Below are 22002 nucleotides of genomic sequence, written 5' to 3' on the forward strand. Positions count from 1 at the left end.
ACTATCTTAAATTAAAAATTAGTTAAAGATTTTACAGCATCTCAGCAGAATACCATTAGACCAAATTATTTGCTTTGTGGTTTTCCTTTAATTAAATCTGATTATACTCTTAATGAAAAGTACTCTTTCTGGTTTCACATTTTCCTTATTTGATAGCAGGGATTATAGGGCACATTCCTTAATGATCTGTTTTCTTTTAAGGAAATAGGACAGCACCAGGTATCTAGTGAGATTTCCTGAAGGCAGATGTAATTGAATCTATTGCTCTGATTAAAAAGGGAAGGGGCGCCCAGTGAGGTGTGGGATAATCCTGGGCTCTAGTGCAGACGCCTCACCAGGGATCAGTTGACTACTGTTGTAAGTGTTCCACAAAGTTTATATTAATACAAAGTAACCACTCCCAAGCCTGGCAACTCAGCAGTGTTCCTTTGTGTGTGTGCAACTCTGTGTGACCCTATTGACTGTAGCCCACCAGGGTCCTCTGTACGTGGGATTCTCCAAGCAAAAATACTGGAGTGGGTTGTCATGCCCTCCTCCAGGGGATCTTCCTGACCCAGGGATTGAACCCCAGTCTCTTACGTCTCCTGCAATGACAGGTGGTTTCTTTACCACTAGTGCCATCTGGGCAGCCCCTGCACTGTTCTTCCTTGTTGCCAAACCTCACCCGCTGTCTTGGAATGCTAGTTCTACTTGGTCCAACCAGATTTGTCCCTGGGGATGTGCCAAGCACTTCTAGCTGCAGGGGGTTTTTGCCCTTCCCTCAGTTATTGAGCCTAGTATAATTCCTGGCACATAATAGGCCTTCAACACATGATTTCTTTCTTTTCTATTTCTCAAACCCACTCTTCCAAACCTCATAAAGAGCCTACTCGTAACTTAGGTATAAAAAGGACAGCGTAGAGTTTTGAAGTGGATATAAATATAGTAAAGAGGCAGTGCTGCCAACCGCTAAAGCTTAAGGAGCAACAGTCATGATGGATTGTTTACATTTTTCCTATTTTGTTGACTAATTAGCAAACTCAGAAAATAGTTCATGAATATTTACTCTAGTTAGATGGGAAGAATGAAGAGAAGTAAGTCCTTGCTTTCAGGAAACTTACAGTTAGTGGGTACGAGAGATACAGAAGCAAGTAACTAGAAAGGGGAGCTGGACAGACACTTCCAGTGAGTGAAGTGGAAGACAGTAAGGAAAATGACATGGAGACAATGACAGTCGACAGCAGTATCATGAATGGCACTGCTTTGGGGTTGGGGAGGCCACAAGGGGAGGGATCTGTAATGTAACTTGTGCTACTTGTCCCCATTCCTGGTAATGGAGTAACTGTTGGTACCTGGTAACAGAGTCATTGTTTTTCTCAAAGGTACTAAGAAATCTAGATTTTTAGATATAACCTCTGATTAAAAAAATTAATTTATTTAAATCGGAGGCTAATTATTTTACAATATTTTGGTGGTTTTTGCCATACATCGACATGAATCAGCCACAGGTGTATGTGTGTCCCCCATCCTGAACCCCCTCTTACCTCCCTCCACATTGCACCTCTGCTGCTGCTGCTAAGTTGCTTCAGTCATGTCCGACTCTGTGCGACCCCATAGACAGCAGCCCACCAGGCTCCCCCGTCCCTGGGATTCTCCAGGCAGGAACACTGGAGTGGGTTCCCATCCCTCTGGGTTGTCTTAAAGCACCAACTTTGAGTGCCCTGCTTCATGCATTGAACTTGCACTAGAACCTCTGATTTTTAAAAGGTCACATTAAAAGTTTTTTCAGTACCTTGAGCCAAACAGAAGAATCCTACACCTACAGAAAGGTGTAGGAAGGAACCCACAATTTAGATGAGGTCCGAGAAGGCTTTGTGAAATCAGTGACGTATTGAGCTGACTTTGAAGTGATAGAACAGCTAGAGTTTTGGTAGGTGGAGAGTGAGTGGTAGGAAGGGAAGGGCCCTTCAGGCTAAATGAACGTGTGACTTAAGGCTCTGAGTTTGGAGAGTGTATGGCATATTGGATAATTGGATAAGAGCGAATAGACTTGTGGGATGATCACATTACAGCAGTGATTCTGTTTAACTTTTACAAACATTTAACAGTATGTACTAGTTTTCTTTCTTTTAAAAAATAGTCTCTATTAAGTTCACAGCAGAACTGAGCAGAAAATACAATTCTCATATACCCTCTGCCCCCACGCATGTACCATCTTCCCCTCTGTCAGCATCCCCTACCACAGTGGTGCATTTGGTGAACCTGTTTTGGCATGTCATTATCACCCAAAGCCCAGTTTACACTAGAGTTCACTCTTGGTGTACATTCCATGGATTTTGACTAATATGTAATGACACGTATCTGCCATTGTAGTATTAGAGAATACTGCCCTAAAAATTCTTAATGTTCTGTCTGTCCATCTTTCCTTCCTTCCCCAACCCCTAGCAACTACTGGACTTTAACAATCTGCACAGTTTTCCTTTTTAGCAGAGTATAATATAGTTGGAATCACACAATGTGTATGTAGACTTTTTTTCAGATTGGCTTCTTTTCGTGTATTTTCATGGTTTTTGAATGATGAGTAATATGTTCCACAGTCTGGATGTTTCAGAGTTTATCCACTTGCCCACCAAAGGATATCTAGGTTACTCCCACATTTTGGCAGTTATGATTAAAGCTCTTATAAACATCCGTCTGCAGGTTTTTGTGCGAACACAAGTTTTCAGTTCTTTTGGTTAAATAATAATTAGGAGCACAATTGCTGGGTAGTATGGTGAGAATATGTTTAGTGTTGTAAGAAACTGCCAACTGCCTTCCGAAGTGGCTGCACCATTTTTCATTCCCACCATCAACAGATGAGAGTTCCTATTGTTCCTCATCCTTGTCAGCATTTGGTGTTGTCAGTGGTTTGGATTTTGGCCATTCTAATAAGTGTGTAGTGAATTGCTTTTCATATGTGTTTATTTCTAAGTCAGTGTCTTTAAATTATCATCCCCTATGTACTATTGGATATGAATACGCTGCCTTCTCACTTGCATCCAGACCTCTGTCCAAACACTTTTCTCTGGTTATTTGATTCTGTAGATAGTTTCTGGGTATCTGTATTTTTTAAAGCTCTGAAGATGATCTGTTGAGAAACCAGATTTGAAAACTGCTTCTAGACACACTAAGTAGAATGCTTTGCACAGAATAGTCTTTAACAGATGTTTTATCAAAGTCCCAAGTGGAAATTTAGACCCTGTTTTATCTTACTAAGCTGTATTTATGTTTTTATTCACTATGTTGCCTCTATCGTAATATATTAAAGACGAGGATGATGTTCTCAAATTCGTATAGCAGTCACTGTGTAAGCAGAATTACAAGCCAAACAGGTTGAGTGAGTTGACATTTCAATGGCAGCAAGTCAGCACAATTCCATTATATTGGCTAACAATTTGGCAGTCTTGAATTAGGAGCTCAGAAAGTATTGGATTTTACTTTTAAAAATCTAAATGATCCATATTTCATTAGTATTGTGGATTACACAGGTGTTTGTGAGGTAGCCTGATAAACTAACTCTAATTTACACCATTAGTCATAGGAGAAAGTATGTTGACAGGTTTCAAAGGCCACATGCAATATAGTAATAACCTTTTTAAAGAGAGATCATTCATAAACTGGAGTCTGCCTCTGACTAAAATCAAGTCCATTTTCTCAAACTTGTCCTTTCTTAGTATCTGAAGTTGGACTCTGATGCAGCAAGTACAATGATATTAAACATCTTCTATCAACTAGCTTTTGCTCTGTTGAGAAATAAGGTCCATTTATCATCTAATATATGGCAGGCTTGGTGTGGATGTGTGAGCTCTGGAGTGTGTGTTGGACCTGATACTGGGAAGCACTCTAGATAAGAAGAGTTTATGGTGTGTCGACTGGTTTATAGTAACCAGTCTGTCTTCAGTTTGGCTCTTAATTTTACATTTTACTTACTTGCTACACAATTTAAATTTGGGGAAACAATTTTATGCCAATTATGCCTAACTAGATCCCATGCTTCTTTAGGTTTATGTATTTTCTCATAATACAGGCTCAAATCTCATAGCAGATGATTTCCTGTATTTTTCTACCATATAGTTTGAATTTGTCTGTTGTTGATAGAACAAACCAGATAATCTTATGTGAAAGTACTGGAAATTATAAAGCATTGTACAAGAAAATTTTTACTATCTCAGTCCTTGGTTTGCTATGTAGTTTATTCTGAAAAAAACTAATTTTGCCCCTTCTCTGTTCTTCCATTAATAGGAACCAGGCTAAATGGTAACATTGACTTCATGAGATATATTATTCCTGTGTATGATATTCAGAAATTTCTCTAGGAAACTTAGATTAAGGCTACATAATCTTAGATTAGTTGTTAACATTTTGCCACATTTACTTTCTCTTTCTCTGTTGCAAATTAGTGAGTTAGCAACAGAGAAGCTGTAAGTATCTTTTTTTTTAAAGAAAACCTTTTTATTTTGTATTGAGGTATAGCTGACTAACAGTGTTGTAATAATTTCAGGTGAACAGGGAGGGATAGCCATAGGTATACATGTGTATATTTTCCCCCAAACTCTCATCCAGGCTGCCACATACCATTGATCAGGCTTCCATATGCTAAACAGTAGGTCCTTGTTGATTATCCACTTGAAATATAGCAGTGTGTACATGTCCATCCCAAACTCCCTAACTGTTCCTTCCCCGATCCTTCCCTCTAGCAACTGTAAGTTCATCCTCTAAGTTTGTGAGTCTTTTTCTGTTTTGTGAGTTCAGTTGTATCATTTCTTTTTAGATTCCACATATAAGGGATGTCATACGATATTTCTCCTTCTCTGACTTACTTCACTCAGTATAACACTGTCTATCCATGTTGCTGCAAATGGCAATTTTCCACTCTTTTTAATGGCTGACTAATATTCCATTGCATATATGTACCACATTTTCTTTATCCATTCTCCTGTTAATGGACATTTAAGTTACTTCCAGGTCCTGGCTATTGTAAACAGTGCTGCAGTGAACACTGGGGTGCGTGTATCCTTTCCGATCATGTTTTTCTCTGGATATATTCCCAGGAGTGGGATTGCAGAGTCTGAGGGTAGCTCTATTTTTATTTTTTAAAGGATCTTCCATAGTGTTCTCCATAGTAAGCCTTTAGTACCTTTTGAAGGATGTTACGTCTTTCAACCTACTCCTAGTAGCCTCTAACCAGTGTACTACTTTGAGTCCTTACATTTCTTGGCTTTTCTTTAACCTCTTTCCACTTGTAGACCAACATCATTGTCAATGCACTGCCTACTAAACTCTATGCACTTTATTGTCTACTGTGAATAGACAACTGGAAATTCACATAACTCGACTCATTAGACTTGGGTGTGCTCTTAGAATAAACAGAACCATATCAAAGTCTGAAGGCATCTTGAAACTTTATTTAGGGCTTGAGTTTTCCCAGAATGTCTACTTGCTTAATAAATAGCCCTTTGTCTTATTTCTAGATGTTTAACATATTCTAGTTTAGACAGTTAAGCTGATGTTAAATCATCTAAAAATGATGTTTTACATAATGATAATGAGGGAAGCAGTACAGCACTAAGAGTGAAGGTGTCTTTAAATCACAAATCCTGGCCCCTGTCCACTGCTTATTGGCTCTGTAACCTCTCTGCCGTTCCATTTCTCACCTGTAAAATAAAGATGGTAGTATCTTCCACAGGTTTTGTGATGGGAAAAAATATATGTGATAAATATAGAACAATGCTGTGGTCTTGATAAATAATTGCCATTACAGTTTGTATGTTAATAAAATGTGGATATTTACTCTGCACAAAAAGCAGTGATTGCTGTTACATAAAGCAGGTCATCAGATCTTTAGGATCAGTTTATGACCTTACTCCTTTAAGCCCCTTACCACTCCCATCCTGAAATTAAAATAAGCTTTAAACATCATTTGTTAAACCTTTAAGCTCTCTATTGAAAAAGCATAAATTACTGTTTTGTATTACCAGCTCAATGGACATGAGTTTGAGTAAACTCCCGGAGTTGGTGATGGACAGGGAGGCCTGGCATGCTGCAGTCCATGGTGTCGCAAAGAGTCGGACACGACTGAGTGACTGAACTGATTGTTTTGTAACTTACTCATTATTTCGAGGTGTGGCATAAGAGGGACAGTTGTAGCTGAATGCCTGAATGATGTTAATTTCAGAGACTCTTTAAAGCACATTTGTGGGTACTATAGAAATACACAGCTTGCATTGAAATCACACTGTTGAAGAAACATGTGTCCACTAGAGGTCATTAAACCTTTATATCATTGCTTTCTGCAAAAACATGGCTTGAAAATGAAAGAAACCCAAGTTGGACTATTACATGAACTATAATTATATGTCATGGTTTTATATTTGACAGTTTGTTACTCTGTTGGTTAGAAGATCAATTTGTATAATTGAAGTTAACAATAAGATATTATGCCCCAAGTTATATATAGAAACTTCTTACTCCTCGCCTCAGAATAATTTGCAGTTCTTGAAACTATTTCTGAATGATTACATGTAGGTGTAGAGTAATAATACATGACTTTTTCTCACGTATTTATTTTTGTTAATTATGGAATTGGAATACTTACTAACTGTGTGAAGAGTGACCTACATAAGCAACTAAAATTCTCTGGACTTTCAATTTCCAGCATGTAAAATGTGAATAACATTTATGACAGCATTATGGTGTAGCTCAACATTTAAGTGAAAGTTCTATGCAAGTGATAAAATCTGTGTGAATGGTGAAGTGGCTTATCAGATGACTGCTGTTTTGGGCCCACTAAGACACATTATGGGAAGAATATAGGAGCCTCCAAATTTCTATCCTCTCTTTTCTGATTGGCTAACAGTTTATATTTAATTTTCAGAAATAGCCTTTGTAGCTAATAATGGGTGTATTTTAAATAGGCTTCCCAGGTGGCTCAGTGGTAAAAAACCCTCCTGCCAATGCAGCAGCTGTAGGAGATGCCAGTTTGATCCCTGGGTCCAGAAGATCCCCTGGAGGAGGAAATGGCAACCCACTCCAGTATTCTTGCTGGGATAATCCCATGGGCAGAGGAACCTGGTAGGCTACAGTTCATGGGATTGCAAAGAGTCAGACAGAACTGAGTGAACAAACACGCACCTGTAAGATATTTTATTTTAGAAAATGTCCTAAAAGTTAACTGTAGCTTTGTGGAAAAGTCACATATATGGAATTTATTTCACTGTGATGCTGGATGTTACTATTTTTGTATAGTCACAGCCATAAGTCAAGTTGGCCTTAGGAAGCATCACTATGAACAAAGCTAGTGGAGATGATAGAATTCCAGCAGAACTAGTTCAAATCCTAAAAGATGATGCTGTGAAAGTGTTGCACTCAATATGCCAGCAAATTTGGAAAACTCAGCAGTGGCCACAGGACTGGAAAAGGTCAGTTTTCATTCCAATCCCAAAGAAAGGCAATGCCAAAGAATGCTCAAACTACCGCACAATCGCACTCATCTCACACGCTAGTAAAGTAAAGCTCAAAATTCTCCAAGCCAGGCTTCAACAATATGGGAACCATGAACTACCAGATATTCAAGCTGGATTTAGAAAAGTCAGAGGAACCAGAGATCCAATTGCCAACATCTGTTGGATCATCGAAAAAGCAAAAGAGTTCCAGAAAAACATCTGCTGCTGCTTTATTGACTGTGTCAAAGCCTTTGACTGTGTGGATCACAATAAACTGGAAAATTCTGAAAGAGATGGGAATACTAGACCACCTGACCTGCCTCGTGAGAAATCTGTATGCAGGTCAGGAAGCAACAGTTAGAACTGGACATGGAACAACAGACTGGTTTCAGATGGGGAAAGGAATACCCCAAGACTGTATATTGTCACCCTGCTTATTTAACTTACATGCAGAGTACATCATGAGAAATGCTGGGCTGAATGAAACACAAGCTGGAATCAAGATTGCCAGGAGAAATATCAATAACCTCAGATATGCAGATGACACCACCCTTATGGCAGAAAGTGAAGAAGAACTAAAGAGCCTCTTGAAAGTGAAAGAGAAGAGAAAAAGTTGGCTTAAAACTCAACATTCAGGAAATCTGAATGGCATCTGGTCCCATCACTTCATGGCAAATAGATGGGGAAACAATGGAAACAGTGACTTTATTTTTGGGGGCTCCAAAATCACTGCAGATGGTGACCACAGCCATGAAATTAAAAGACGCTTGCTCCTTGGAAGAAAAGTTATGACCAACCTAGACAGCATATTAAAAAGCAGAGACATTACTTTGCCAACAAAGGTCCATCTAGTTAAGGCTATGGTTTTTCCAGTAGTCATGTATGAATGTGAGTGTTGGACTATAAAGCTGAGTGCTGAAGAATTGATGCTTTTGAACTGTTGTGTTAGAGGACTCTTGAGAGTCCCTTGGACTGCAAGGAGATCCAACCAGTCCATCCTAAAGGAAATTAGTCCTGAATATTCATTGGAAGGACTGATGCTGAAGCTGAAACTCCAGTACTTTGGCCATGTAATGCAAAGAACTGACTCATTTGAAGACCCTGATGCTGGGAAAGACCGAAGGCAGGAGGAGAAGGGAATGACAGAAGATGAGATGGTTGGATGGCATCACCAACCTAATGGCCAAGACCTTGAGTATTCTCGGGAGTTGGTGATGGACAGGAAAGCCTGACGTGCTGCCGTCCATGAGGTCGCAAAGAGTTGGATGCAACTGAACTGAACAGTCATAAGTGTGGAATTGCTCTTTGGTTAAAAAAATGAGTACTGATTCCTGAAAATTTCGTATTTTTGCAAGTTTTTGCAGAACTAATGGGATTGAACTGAACTGAGTGGATTTAATTAAATTTAGGCCTTGCTGCAGTCTGTTTTTACTGATAATTTTCATCCTGATGTGGATAAGGTTAGAGATGAAGTGATAAATACTAAGGTAATGAAGAGATAGGCCAAATAATTATGCTATTAAGTAAAGTTGATGATTGAAACATTTTCATTACATAAAACTACAAATCATGAAGATAATCTTCTTAACTGTTGAGTTAATAGCCATGTAGGGAAGGCTTGCTTGGCAATTTCAACACTTAAACTGCAAGCAAGTTTTAAACTTTGGTGTGCAGAAGTGCACACCAAATGTAAAAGTGCACACCTTTTACATTTACCAGACTGCTGCTTGTTAAGACCTTTTTTCATTATAACACACAGTATATTTTCTGTATTTGAAATGTTTCCTGATACATATTATATAGATTTTTTTTTCTCATCTTATGAATTTTATTGATAATCCCTGCTAAAGATATATCTTGAAATGATCGTGAAAGGTTTTGGGATCTATTAGGCTCCAAGCTTGAGTCTCTGCTTCACTATTTATTTTTCTGTGACTCTGAAAATCTCTGAGTTGTTTTCGATATGTATTCAGCAAGGAGAGTCGTTTCAATGTACAGTCATCAAATGAGTAATAGATTTCATATCTAGTCTACTAATTTCAGAAACATTGCTGTGGGGTTTTTTGTTGTTGTTGTTGTTGTTTTAAGGAAGGTGGCTGTGTTTGAAATGTTAATTTTTTTTCCCCCTGTAGATAACAGATAAGAGAGTGTCCAGAAGCCATGCCATTCTTGAAGTGGTGGGTGGTAAGCTTCGAATCAAACCGGTAAATATGTCATTAATGATTTATTTTAACTTTTTCTCTCTCACCTTTTTCCAGCTCCTGATTGGAGCGGCTTATTCTTAAAGTTATGAAAATAGGGAATTAATGTTAGAGTGTGTTTCCCTTATTGCCAGAATATAACTGGGAGATAAAGATCTAAACTATTTAAGCTCCTTTTTTTCCCATGGGGCAGTGCTACATTTAAGTAGTTAGAATTTTAATGAAAGGTGACTACCAGTTCATGTATGCATTATGATTTTGTTCATGAGTGGATATTACAAAGAAGATTCTATAAGAAAGCACCTATGGTGTAATGGTTAGTTTTTGGGGGATGGGGCAGCAACCAAAGTCACTTAAGTGTTTTAGGCTTGTTTTAATGGATTTCTAGACCTAGAATATTTTCCAAATTGGCTTAAAAAAGATGCTTAGTTGGAGTTGTCCATACTTAGATGAAAAGTATTCAGATATATTCTGAACTTCTATGACTATTTAAAAGAGCATTGATGATGTAAAATAAATAAAGGTGATTTTACTAATGGAAAATTTCTTCTTTGAGTTAAACATGATCCATTATAAAGTGGGTCAAATTTCTGTGTGGGAGTTTAATCAATGCTTAATCAAAGAAGACACCTTTTAGAAAACAGTCTTCACCTTACTTGGTCTTTAGTTAGATTGTGCTTATATAAGTAAACAGTTGTTTTTTGAGCACCAAATTGTGGTAGATACAAAATTAGACCTTGTACCTCAAACCATACATAAAAATCAATTCCAGCTAGATTAAATGTGAAAGTCAAAATTATAAAACTATTAGAAAATATAAGAAAAAACCTTTATGACCTTAGAGTAGGGAAATATTTTTAAATAAGATATAAAAAGCAGAAACTGTAAAAGAAAGATTGGAAAGAAAAAGCCAATTACATGAAAATTAAGAACTTTTGCTGATCAAAATATAATGAAAATGAAAAATGCCACAGGGAGAAGATATTTAAAACACATAAAATTGACAAAGGAATGATATCCAAAATTTATAGTAAATGCTTTGAATCAATAATAAAAAGATAATCCAGTAGAAAAATGGGCTGATGACTTGAGTTTCACCTTACAGAAATGAAAATCTGATGGTTAGTAACATGAAAAGCAGGCATACAGTCTTCTTATTAGCTGGGGAAATAAATGAAACCACAATGAGATACCACTGTACACAAAAGAGATTGGCAAAAATGCAAAGACTAACAATTTCAAGTGTTGGTGAGGAGGTAGAACAAGTGGAATAGTGATGAACTGTGGGTGGGAGCTCAAATGGTGCAGCCACTTTGAAAAATAGCTTGGTGTTATTTCTAAAAGTTAAAGGCTTGTATTCCCTCCAAGCCAGACGTCACACACACACAGGATATATACAAGAGCCGGAAGAGCAAAATTGTATGATAGCAAAACACCAGAAGTGACAGAAATTTCCACCAACAGTAAAATCAATAAATATAATGTGATATATTCATTTAATTAAATACAGTACAACAGTGAAGATATTGTGAAAGCTGAGAAAATATAGATTAAAATCTGGAACAAAGTATTGAATGATGAAAGCATGCTTTGGAAGAATATATATATATTATGGCTCCTGCAAAATTAACAGTATATTCTGTGGTCAGACATAGGTGGAGAATAGGGACCAGAACGTACAATAGTCAGGGTAGCTATGTCTGAGGGAACTGAGAAGAGAGTGAATGGGAAAGACAGGGAGCGTCAAAGGAATGGTAATATTCTGCTTAAACTGGGTGGTGCGTCTATACATACTATCTCACATTAGTTACCTCTCTGAAAAATTATTATGGAATATTTATAACATGAACAAAGTTATGAATACTACAGCAGTAATTTCTGTAATGCCAGACTACCAAACATTGGAAGACACAAGAAAAGTTTTTTTAAGGAAATGTGCAGTTTTAGTACTAGAATTTGATTCCTCTTTTAGAAAAATATTTAATTGGGTTTGTGCTTTATTCCCAAAATTATTAAATTCACATTATATTAGTTGAAGGAAAACTGACTCTTGGATTTAGTGATATATGTCTAGTTTCTTTGCTTTATGTAATGCTTGATTTCTTATTTATATTAATATAGTGTCAATAAAATAACTATCCCCTGGAAATAGATTAATTTATTTAATCGGCCTCTTACTGTTGCTGTACCTTCAAGGTGTGATGTAGAGAAATTTAGAGGAATTCTAATGCCGACTTTGGTAATGAAATTTAAGATCAGTAGTAATGAGTGCAAGATGGACAGATAACTTCTAGTCTTTATCATAATGCTAAATATTACTTATTCTCTGTTCCTAGTCAATTACAAATTATTTGATCTACTAAAACAGATTATATATGCATATAATAAAATGTTGAGAGAAGTTTTAGTTTCAAATCTTTGTAAAATTGCATAAGTAAATATAGCAAATATTTTTTTTATGATCCCTTCCATAAGCTATATATTTCACAGTTATCTTTATGTAATTAAATATTGTAATGTTATGTTTAAGTAATTAAATATTTTTTTGCTTTCCCTCAAATTAAATAAAACAGTAGCTTTGCCAGTGATACATGAATGCAATTAGGGCAAGAGCTAATTTAGACTTTTAGATTGGATGAATCTGTCTCTTTTTTCCCCTTCTAATATTTCCCTTTAGAAAAGGCTGTAACACTTAGTAGTTCTAGGAAATAGTGCATGAGGAGATAATATTAACTCATGAGGAGATGATGTTAGCTTTTTTGTGTGTCATTTAATCTACAGTCTGGTATCAGCAGGGAGAAAATGCATTATGAAGGCAAAATGACAATGTTCTCTATAAATGACTGTATCACCAGTGGTTAGTTATATCCTCCGGGTGAATTCATAGCTATCAGTGCTTTTATTTCGTTTTAATAAAAACTTACTTCTTGGTTCTTGGATGACTGAAGGAATAATTCTATAACTTTAAATTGCAAAAGATATTTATTTTTTGCCATTTCATATTGGTTCTCAAAATATATAGCTTTAAGTGATTGTATTTTTTCTATTGCACAGTGAAATTTCTGAGTTGTGATTGTTTTCGTCCCATGAAATTATGAGTGTACTTGTAAAATAGCTATAAGATACTATAGTAGCTTTTCCACAACTCATTTTGTTTAAAAAACAAACAACTTTCTAAATTAAAAAAACAATCACACAATATTGAAGAGCTCTTTTTTTTTGTGACACATTAATCTTTCTTTAGTATTTAATGATAACTCCAAGAGCAAGCTATAGGAAATTGATTTGTATTTTAGTTCCATTCTTTCAGGGATAATGCATCCTTTGTACCACTTTGAAGAATACAGCATATTCATTTAAGTTCATGTTTATAATCACATGGATCTGTGAAAAGGCACATACCTCATGTATACCTCTCATACAGGTAGCTTGTACCTGTTATTTACTGTGGGTTTGGGTTTGCCAGTATTTTCCTTGTCCTTTTCTGCTAGCCTCATTGAAGGAATCAGAGCCTTCAATCTTTTTTTGGTCTCAGAGTTTGAATATTAAAAAGAATCTTTAAATACATTTAAGTCTGGTTTGGGGGAAGAATTGGAAAGGTTTTTAGTTATTGATTATATATTTAAAATATAAGTCTAATTCAGTCTCCTTTTCTTTTTTGTTATTAAACACTTTTTAAACAGGCCACACATGCACATAACATACATGCTTTTTTTAAAAAGTCAGTTTAGTGTATATTTAAGATAGTTGTCAATTTTTGCCGTATTTATAAATATATTGATATTAAAGTATTTATAGTGTTCTATTAATTTTTAAAAGTTTCGTTTTATGAGTACTTATGTCATTGTTTTCATTCCAAATATTCTATATATATTCTCCATTTTTATTAATATCACTAGATTTTTGTCTACTTTATTACTTATAAAAAACTATCTTTTGGATTTCTTGTATACATGGTTTTTTAGTTGGAGTGTACATAGTTTGACATAGTTTTTTTTCTTTTAGCTTACTGAATGAGTAATATTTATTTAGATGTAAATTATAGGATCAAACATCAGATCTCTTGAGATGTCACTTATGTGCTTAGTTTTGGGATCTCCTGGTATGGACATTTTTAGGAAAAGAGAAAGGCAATGATGGACCACACAGATTGGCCCACTTTCTTTGTGGATGGATTTGCTAAATGCTTAGTATTTAACCACCTACATATTAAGTGCTTTCAGCTGAGGAAAAAATACTCAAGTTGACTTTTGTTTGACTTTGGGTTTTTTATGTCTTTTTAAAGAAATATAATCACTTTCCTTTCTTAAATATTTAACCTTTTCTTCTGTTAGAATTTTATGCTTTTGTATTTAGCATCTTAGCTTTTGTAAACTTAGGGCTGTATCTTATTTAATATTGTTTACAGATTCATCTGAATCTTTCAAATGCTCGTGAATAAGAACATCATCTTATCTTAACCTATGAGAAGGAAACCTCAGTTAGAGTTCAGGCAGAAACTCTGTATATTCTTGTTTTGACTGTTGTCCTTACCACTACCCAGCATTCCTCACTGGTGACCATGACATAGCAAGAAAGGGGAGGCTTCACTTAAAAGGCTGAGGAATAACAGGGAACATTTCTAAGTCCAGCAACGTGCAAAAGCACTCAAAAGCTCTAACCATATACCAGAGTGCCACATTGAGAGAGAAATTAGGGGTGGCTGATAACATAATGAAAGGTTAAGTTTAAATTATAACTTAGAAAATATCAAACATTCACAGCTCTTTTTAGGAATATAATGTTGCATAAATTACACTGCATCTCTGTTCTTATGCCATCTTGTTTGTAAAATTTTATATTATTATAGTTTGTAAAATGACTCTGACCCAGTGAAATAAAGTGTAAGTTGCTCAGTTGTGTCTGACTCTTTGTGACCCCATGGAATTCTCCAGGCCAGAATACTGGAGTGGGTAGCTGTTCCTTTCTCCAGGGGTATCTTCCCAACCCAGGGATCAAATCCAGGTCTCCCGCATTGCAGGTGGATTCTTTACAAGCTGAGTCACAAGAGAAGCCCAGTGAAATAATTACCTACCAAATTTAAGGGCTTTCCCTAGTAGCACAAAGGAGAAGGGAATGGCAACCCACTCCAGTACGCTTGCCTGGAAAATCCCATGGACGGAGGAGTCTGGTAGGCTACAGTCCATGAGGTCGCTAAGAGCCGGACATGACTGTGTGACTTCACATTCACTTTTCACTTTCATGCATTGGAGAAGGAAATGGCAACCCACTCAAGTATTCATGCCTGGAGAGTCCCAGGGATGGAGGAGACTGATGGACTGCCGTCTGTAGGGTCGCACAGAGTCGAACACGACTCAAGTCACTTAGCAGCAGCAGCAGCTAGTAGCTCAGACAGTAAACCATCTCCCTGCAATGCAGGAGACCTGGGTTCGATCCCTGGGTCAGGAAGATGCCTTGGAGAAGGAAATGGCAACCCACTCCAGTATTCTTAGCCTGGAGAATTCCATGGACAGAGGAGCCTGGTGGGCTACAGTCATGGGGTTGCAAAGAGTCAGACACGACTGAGCAACTGACACACATACACCAAATTTATATATCCTCTATTTTTAATTTCTAATTCTATCCTTTCCTCCAAATTTTATTTTACTGCTTTTTTATCTTTTTCAACACAGACAGGAAATAGAAATGTTTTCCCTTGCAGATACACCTGGGAAGGACTTAAGGCTAGATCCTCATGAAATTCAGTTGCTGAAACTAGATAAATTATATTCCTTGCAGCTTCCAGAGTTTTGTTTTTTTTTTTTTTTTTTTAGAATTGAGCTTATAGGTAGCAGTGCTTATTTTCCTGGTAGCTTTTACTTTAATACTCCCAATTCTGTAGTAGGTCTGCTCCCCACCCTACCTCCCCCTCTACTCCCCTACCCCTTACCCCCCACACTAACCACAGGCCTGGATTAAATGTACTGTTTAGATGGTTTAGCTTGTAAAATGTAATCATTTTCTTTCTCAATTTAGCTAAATACTTTCTGATTCCTCTACCCAAATACTATGATTCTGTGCTTAATTTAAAAGTATATTATGGTATTTGATCAGATGAAGTCATATGAAGTTACAGCTAATGTTCAGTTCAGTTCAGTCACTCAGTCGTGTCCGACTCTTTGCGACCCCATGAACTGCAGCACGCCAGGCCTCCCTGTCCATCACCAACTCCCAGAGTTCACTCAGACTCACATCCATCGAGTCGGTGATGCCATCCAGCCATCTCATCCTCTGTCGTCCCCTTCTCCTCCTGCCCCCAATCCCTCCCAGCATCAGAGTCTTTTCCAATGAGTCAACTCTTTGTGTGAGGTGGCCAAAGTATTGGAGTTTCAGCTTTAGCATCATTCCTTCCAAAGAAATCCCAGGGCTCATCTCCTTCAGAATGGACTGGTTGGATCTTCTTGTAGTCCAAGGGACTCTCAAGAGTCTTCTCCAACACCACAGTTCAAAAGCATCAATTTTTTAGCACTCAGCTTTCTTCACAGTCCAACTTTCACATCCATACATGACCACTGGAAAAACCAGAGCCTTGACTAGATGGGCCTTTGTTTCCAAAGTAATGTCTCTGCTTTTGAATATGCTATCGAGGTTGGTCATAACTTTGCTTCCAAGGAGTAAGCATCTTTTAATTTCATGGCTGCAATCACCATCTGCAGTGATTCTGGAGCCCAAAAAAATAAAGTCTGACACTGTTTCCACTGTTTCCCCATCTATTTCCCATGAAGTGATGGGACCAGATGTCATGATCTTCGTTTTCTGAATGTTGAGCTTTAAGCCAACTTTTTCACTCTCCTCTTTCACTTTCATCAAGAGGCTTTTCAGTTGCTCTTCACTTTCTGCCAAAAAGGTGGTGTCATCTGCATATTTGAGGTTATTGATATTTCTCCTGGCAATCTTGATTCCAGCTTATGCTTCTTCCAGCCCAGCATTTCTCATGATGTACTCTGCATAGAAGTTAAATAAGCAGGGTGACAATATACAGCCTTGCCGTACTCCTTTTCCTATTTGGAACCAGTCTGTTGTTCCATGTCCAGTTCTAACTGATGCTTCCTGACCTGCATATAAGTTTCTCAAGAGGAGGTCAGGTGGTCTGGTATTCCCATGTCTTGAAGAATTTTCCACAGTTTATTGTGATCCACACAGTCAAAGGCTTTGGCATAGTCAATAAAGCAGAAATAGATGTGTTTTTCTGGAACTCTCTTGCTTTTTCCATGATCCAGTAGATGTTGGCAATTTGATTTCTTGTTCCTCTGCCTTTTCTAAAACCAGCTTGAACATCAGGAAGTTCACGGTTCACGTATTGCTGAAGCCTGGCTTGGAGAATTTTGAGCATTACTAGTGTGTGAGATGAGTGCAATTGTGCGGTAGTTTGAGCATTCTTTGGCATTGCCTTTCTTTGGGATTGGAATGAAAACTGACCTTTCCAGTCCTGTGGCCACTGCTGAGTTTTCCAGATTTGCTGGCATATTGATTGCAGCACTTTCACAGCATCATCTTTCAGGATTTGAAATAGCTCAACTGGAATTCCATCACCTTCACTAGCTTTGTTCGTAGTGATGCTTTCTAAGGCCCACTTGACTTCACATACCAGGATGTCTGGCTCTAGGTGAGTGATCACACCATCGTGATTATCTGGGTCGTGAAGATCTTTTTTGTACAGTTCTTCTGTGTATTCTTGCCACCTCTTCTTAATATCTTCCTGCTTCTGTTGGGTCCCTACCATTTCTGTCCTTTATCGAGCCCATCTTTGCATGAAATGTTCCCTTGGTATCTCTAATTTTCTTGAAGAGATCTCTAGTCTTTCCCATTCTATTGTTTTCCTCTATTTCTTTGCATTGATCGCTGAGGAAAGCTTTCTTATCTCTCCTTGTTATTCTTTGGAATTCTGTATTCAGATGCTTATATCTTTCCTTTTCTCCTTTGCTTTTTGCTTCTCTTCTCTTCACAGTTATTTGTAAGGCCTCCCCAGACAGCCATTTTGCTTTTTTGCATTTCTTTTCCATGGGGATGGTCTTGATCTCTGTCTCCTGTACAATGTCATGAACCTCCGTCCATAGTTCATCAGGCACTCTATCAGATCTAGTCCCTTAAATCTGTTTCTCACTTCCACTGCAAAACCATAACGAATTTGATTTAGGTCATACCTGAATGGTCTAGTGGTTTTCCCTACTTTCTTCGATTTCAGTCTGAATTTGGCAATAAGGAGTTCATGATCTGAGCCACAGTCAGCTCCCAGTCTTATGTTTGCTGACTATATAGAGCTTCTTGTGATTTTTGTGGGATTTTGAGAGCTAGTAAGCTCATGTGCTGAGCTGTTGGCTACCAGGAGCTTTTTAGAGGATGAAAGTGGATTCTGTTTAAAATTTAGTTTACCTAATTGTATAGATTATAATTTCTTAAAATCATAGAATATGGTATCTCGTAGAAAATGGAATTAACACATTTTAGGGTGAATCTGTTTAAGTGACTCAACAGGTAGCATTTTTAGTAAGTACTTTGGATTTCCAGCCTCACTTCTTATAGTAAACTATTTGGAACCATTCCTGAGATTATTCATTTAATGACTGACAGTTGAAATACCATTGATTCTTCCTGCTACTAGAGACTCCTGTAGTCATTTTAATCATAGACTGTAAGAACTGTGGTAGATAATTATCTTCGCCCAGGGACCTTAGAGTCTAGTGATGATTTGTCAGATGATTGTAGGTAATCTTTGACTGATAGAAACTGGTTCCAATAGTTCAAGCAGAAAGAATAGTTCACTTCCAACTGTGGTAGATAATTATCTTCACCCAGGGACCTTAGAGTCTAGGGATGATTTGTCAGATGATTGTAGGTAATCTTTGACTGATAGAAACTGGTTCCAATAGTTCAAGCAGAAAGGTGGTTGGGACAAGACATTACTGAGGCTGTAGTAAACAATAGAGCATTTTTGAGTAGGTCTTAATGATTGGACCAAAGATTGTATGTATAAGGTGAAGATTTTGGTGAATGTGGGAGTTGGGGTTGGAAACCACTGTAGGTTTATGAAGATCCCTTCATTTCTATGCTCTTTTATATTGGAGAAGCATCAGAGGCCTTATGTAGAAAAATGTAAAAAGTAACCTGGGAAGCAGTAGGTGATAGAAGACTGGGAGACTTGATGTGATGTTAGCACAAGTGAGAAATACACACAGTGGGTAAGAGTTTGAACTAGGGCTATGACTGCAAATGGTAAGAGAAATGGACCTGGTATACTTCAGAGGAAAAGGATCTGGGACTTGACATTTGAATGGAACGAAAAAAGGTTATAGATGTTCAATAAAAGTTTGTGGATATTTTGCTGTGGCTTAATATAGAAACTAAATCAAAATATCTTGTATTTACCCTTTAAATACCCTATTTTTTTTCCATAGAAATAGACATTTTTAAAAAATAAAAACAAATGAAAAATATAATGCAAAGTAATATACCAAAGTTAATAACAGTATTTGCTTCATGTTTATAATAATATTCTAAACTTACTTATATTTTACTTAGTTTGTATTCCATAAATGATTAAGATTTTCTAAAAAAGAAAGTAACTGTATTTAATAAAAATTTTAAACTGAATTTCCCAACAGAAAGAAGATTTTTGAAGGGTAAAAAGAAAAAAAAAATACTAATGCATTTTTAAAATTTCAAAAAAGAAGCCTATTATAAGCTTCCTTAATTTTTCTGTAATTAATATTTTTTACAGTAGTAACAGAATGTTTTACCTTTTGAATTTATACTCAGTTCAAGTCTGTTCAAACTCAAGGTGAATAAGACATATCTTAACACCTACAGATAATTTAAATGGTTGGGGTCAGAAAAGGTTTTGATGTATTAATGAAAATATACTTCTGTCTCAAGATACATTAATGAATTATAAATAGAAAAATTGTGAGTGTTCAGCATATGTCAGTCTCAAGGTGATATTTATGTTGCTATGCTGGAGAGATGGTTGATGTCTCCAGAAAAAAATGTCATTTAAACTGATAAAGTAGACAGATGGGTGGTAGGGGGAGTTGCTCTATATAAAATTCTTTAAAAAATAAACCTGAAAATCTGCATTGATGTGGATTGCTTTGTTATATGCTAAAGCTTATTTATGTAAAAGACCCAATGGTATGGATGACAAGACGGCTATCTGGAAGTGGCTACTTTCAGTTTGATTCTAGTTAGAACTTTTAAGGTGCCTTTCAATGGGTCTTAGTTATGGAGGCAGCTCTCGTTGTCTTTGCTAACACGAGGTAATTAGTGAAAACATAATTCAAAATAATGGCTATTGTAATAGTTTTGACAGTGAGATATATTTACTTCTTGCAATTTGAATATGGATGATGATCTTCAGAGGGGAGTTTCATTGAAATAAAATAAGATTCTTCTGTGAGGATTTTTTTTTTTTAAAAGGTATGTTGTTTGCTTGAGAAATTTGGTTAGAATTTTCCTTCCCATAGATTCTCATTTTTTAAACATAGTAATTATTAGGGGAAAATGAACAGAAAAGAATTTTCAAGGAATTAGTGAATTTTGGATAGAAATTGGGGGTCTCAGTTTCCATACTGATTCCATACTGATAATTATTTATCATGTTTCTCTTTCCAGTATCTAGTCATCTCTCAAGCACAGTATCTTTTAAGCAGTTAATTAATACCTTTGCTTTTTTCTTTGATTCCTAGAGAAATCAGAAGTATAATACAACTATTTTTTTGTATGGTTAGATTATAATTATATCGTACCTTGAAGTGCCAAATTTATTAGACTTTTAAGTGTAAATTTATACTTAAAATTGTTTTGACACTAAAATTTTGAATCAGTTCATATTTAGTTGTATTTTTATCATGATTTTGAGTTATAGCATCACTGTATTCTGTTTTTTAAATTTGTTAGCTACACAGAAATCCATGTTATTATCAGTCTTCTGAGAAGAGCCAGCTCTTACCATTGAAGACAAATATCTGGCGCTGGTTGAATCCTGGAGATCGCTTTTCTTTATTAGTTGACAAATACATTTTCTGTGTCTTGTCTACACATTCTGAAATGGAAATGGAGTGTACTTTAAGGTAAGATTGCCTGATAAAGTGTGATTAAAGTAATGATATTTGTAATCTAATTCCTCAGTCATGCACAAAAGCTTCAGTTGAAACTGCTCTAGAATTTAAATATAGTGGCGATGTAGGTCTTTCATGATGTGTGTGTGTGTGAGTGTGCTTCTAGAAAATATATGGTTTTGGAAACTTAGGCCTCAGTAGTGATTGCTTCTATATATTGCATCTTTTACAAACATTGTGTTTAGAATGCTTTTCCCATCAAATAATAATCAGGATAATTAATATGAAACTGACTATATTTTCTTAATCTTTTCTTTTTTTAACTTTTAAAATTTTCTTAAGGTATTAACCTCTGGTTTAGATTATATTTCAGAGAAGGCAATGGCACCCCACTCCATTACTTTTGCCTGGAAAATCCCATGGATGGAGGAGCCTGCAGTCCATGGGGTTGCTAGAGTCGGACACGACTGAGCGACTTCACTTTCAGTTTTCACTTTCATGCATTGGAGAAGGAAATGGCAACCCACTCCAGTGTTCTTGCCTGGAGAATCCCAGGGACGGGGAGCCTGGTGGGCTGCTATATATGGTGTCACACAGAGTCAGACATGACTGAAGTGACTTAGCAGCAGCAGCAGCAGTAGATTATATTTGTGTAATTCCTCTTTCTTATAAGAATAACAGAAAATATAAAATAGGGAAACTAGTGAAATGAGGTATTACAATAAATAGCTGATGTAAAGTTATAATTAATGCAGTGAGTTTTATTGAGGCAGTCATTAGCAGATTATTTGTCTTTGTTTAGCTTTTAAATGATAGAAACTGGATCTATAGAAGTAGATGGACAGAATTATATAGAGTATGTTCTTTGATTGCACTGGTATTAAATTAAAAATCAATAAAAATACAATATCTAGGAAGATCTTTAAGTGTTTTGAAATTAAGTAGCACATACTAAGTAGCCCATGGGTTCAAAAGAAATCTCAAGGGCAATTAGAAAACATTTTGAACAAAATAATACTGAAAGCATAACAGAAACATTATGACAGTAGGCATTTGAGGAAATTTTATATTGAATGCTTTTATTAGGAAAGAAGTGAAGTGAAGTCGCTCAGTCGTGTTCGACTCGTAGTGATCCCATGGACTGTAGCCTACCAGGCTCTTCCTTCCATGGGATTTTCCAGGGAAGAGTACTGGAGTGGGTTGCCATTTCCTTCTCCAGGGGATCTTCCCGACCCAGGGATTGAACCT

General features: G+C 36.6%; 1 protein-coding gene across 4 annotated transcripts in view; it reads left to right on the forward strand.

Annotated features, from left to right (window-relative positions):
* The window catches only part of APLF (aprataxin and PNKP like factor), a 102899-nt gene that overhangs the window by 3300 nt on the left and 77597 nt on the right, over window positions 1-22002 (forward strand). For 3 of the 4 annotated variants that reach the window (XM_006077650.4, XM_025261263.3, XR_329237.4), the window contains exons 2-3: window positions 9593-9664; window positions 20594-20766. In XM_006077650.4, coding sequence (XP_006077712.4) covers window positions 9593-9664; window positions 20594-20766 — 245 coding nt within the window. The remainder of the gene's footprint in view (window positions 1-9592; window positions 9665-20593; window positions 20767-22002) is intronic. The other variant, XM_044926074.2, reaches the window with a different exon arrangement.

This window comes from Bubalus bubalis, chromosome 12 (genome assembly GCF_019923935.1).
Source record: "Bubalus bubalis isolate 160015118507 breed Murrah chromosome 12, NDDB_SH_1, whole genome shotgun sequence".
Lineage (NCBI taxonomy): Eukaryota > Metazoa > Chordata > Mammalia > Artiodactyla > Bovidae > Bubalus > Bubalus bubalis.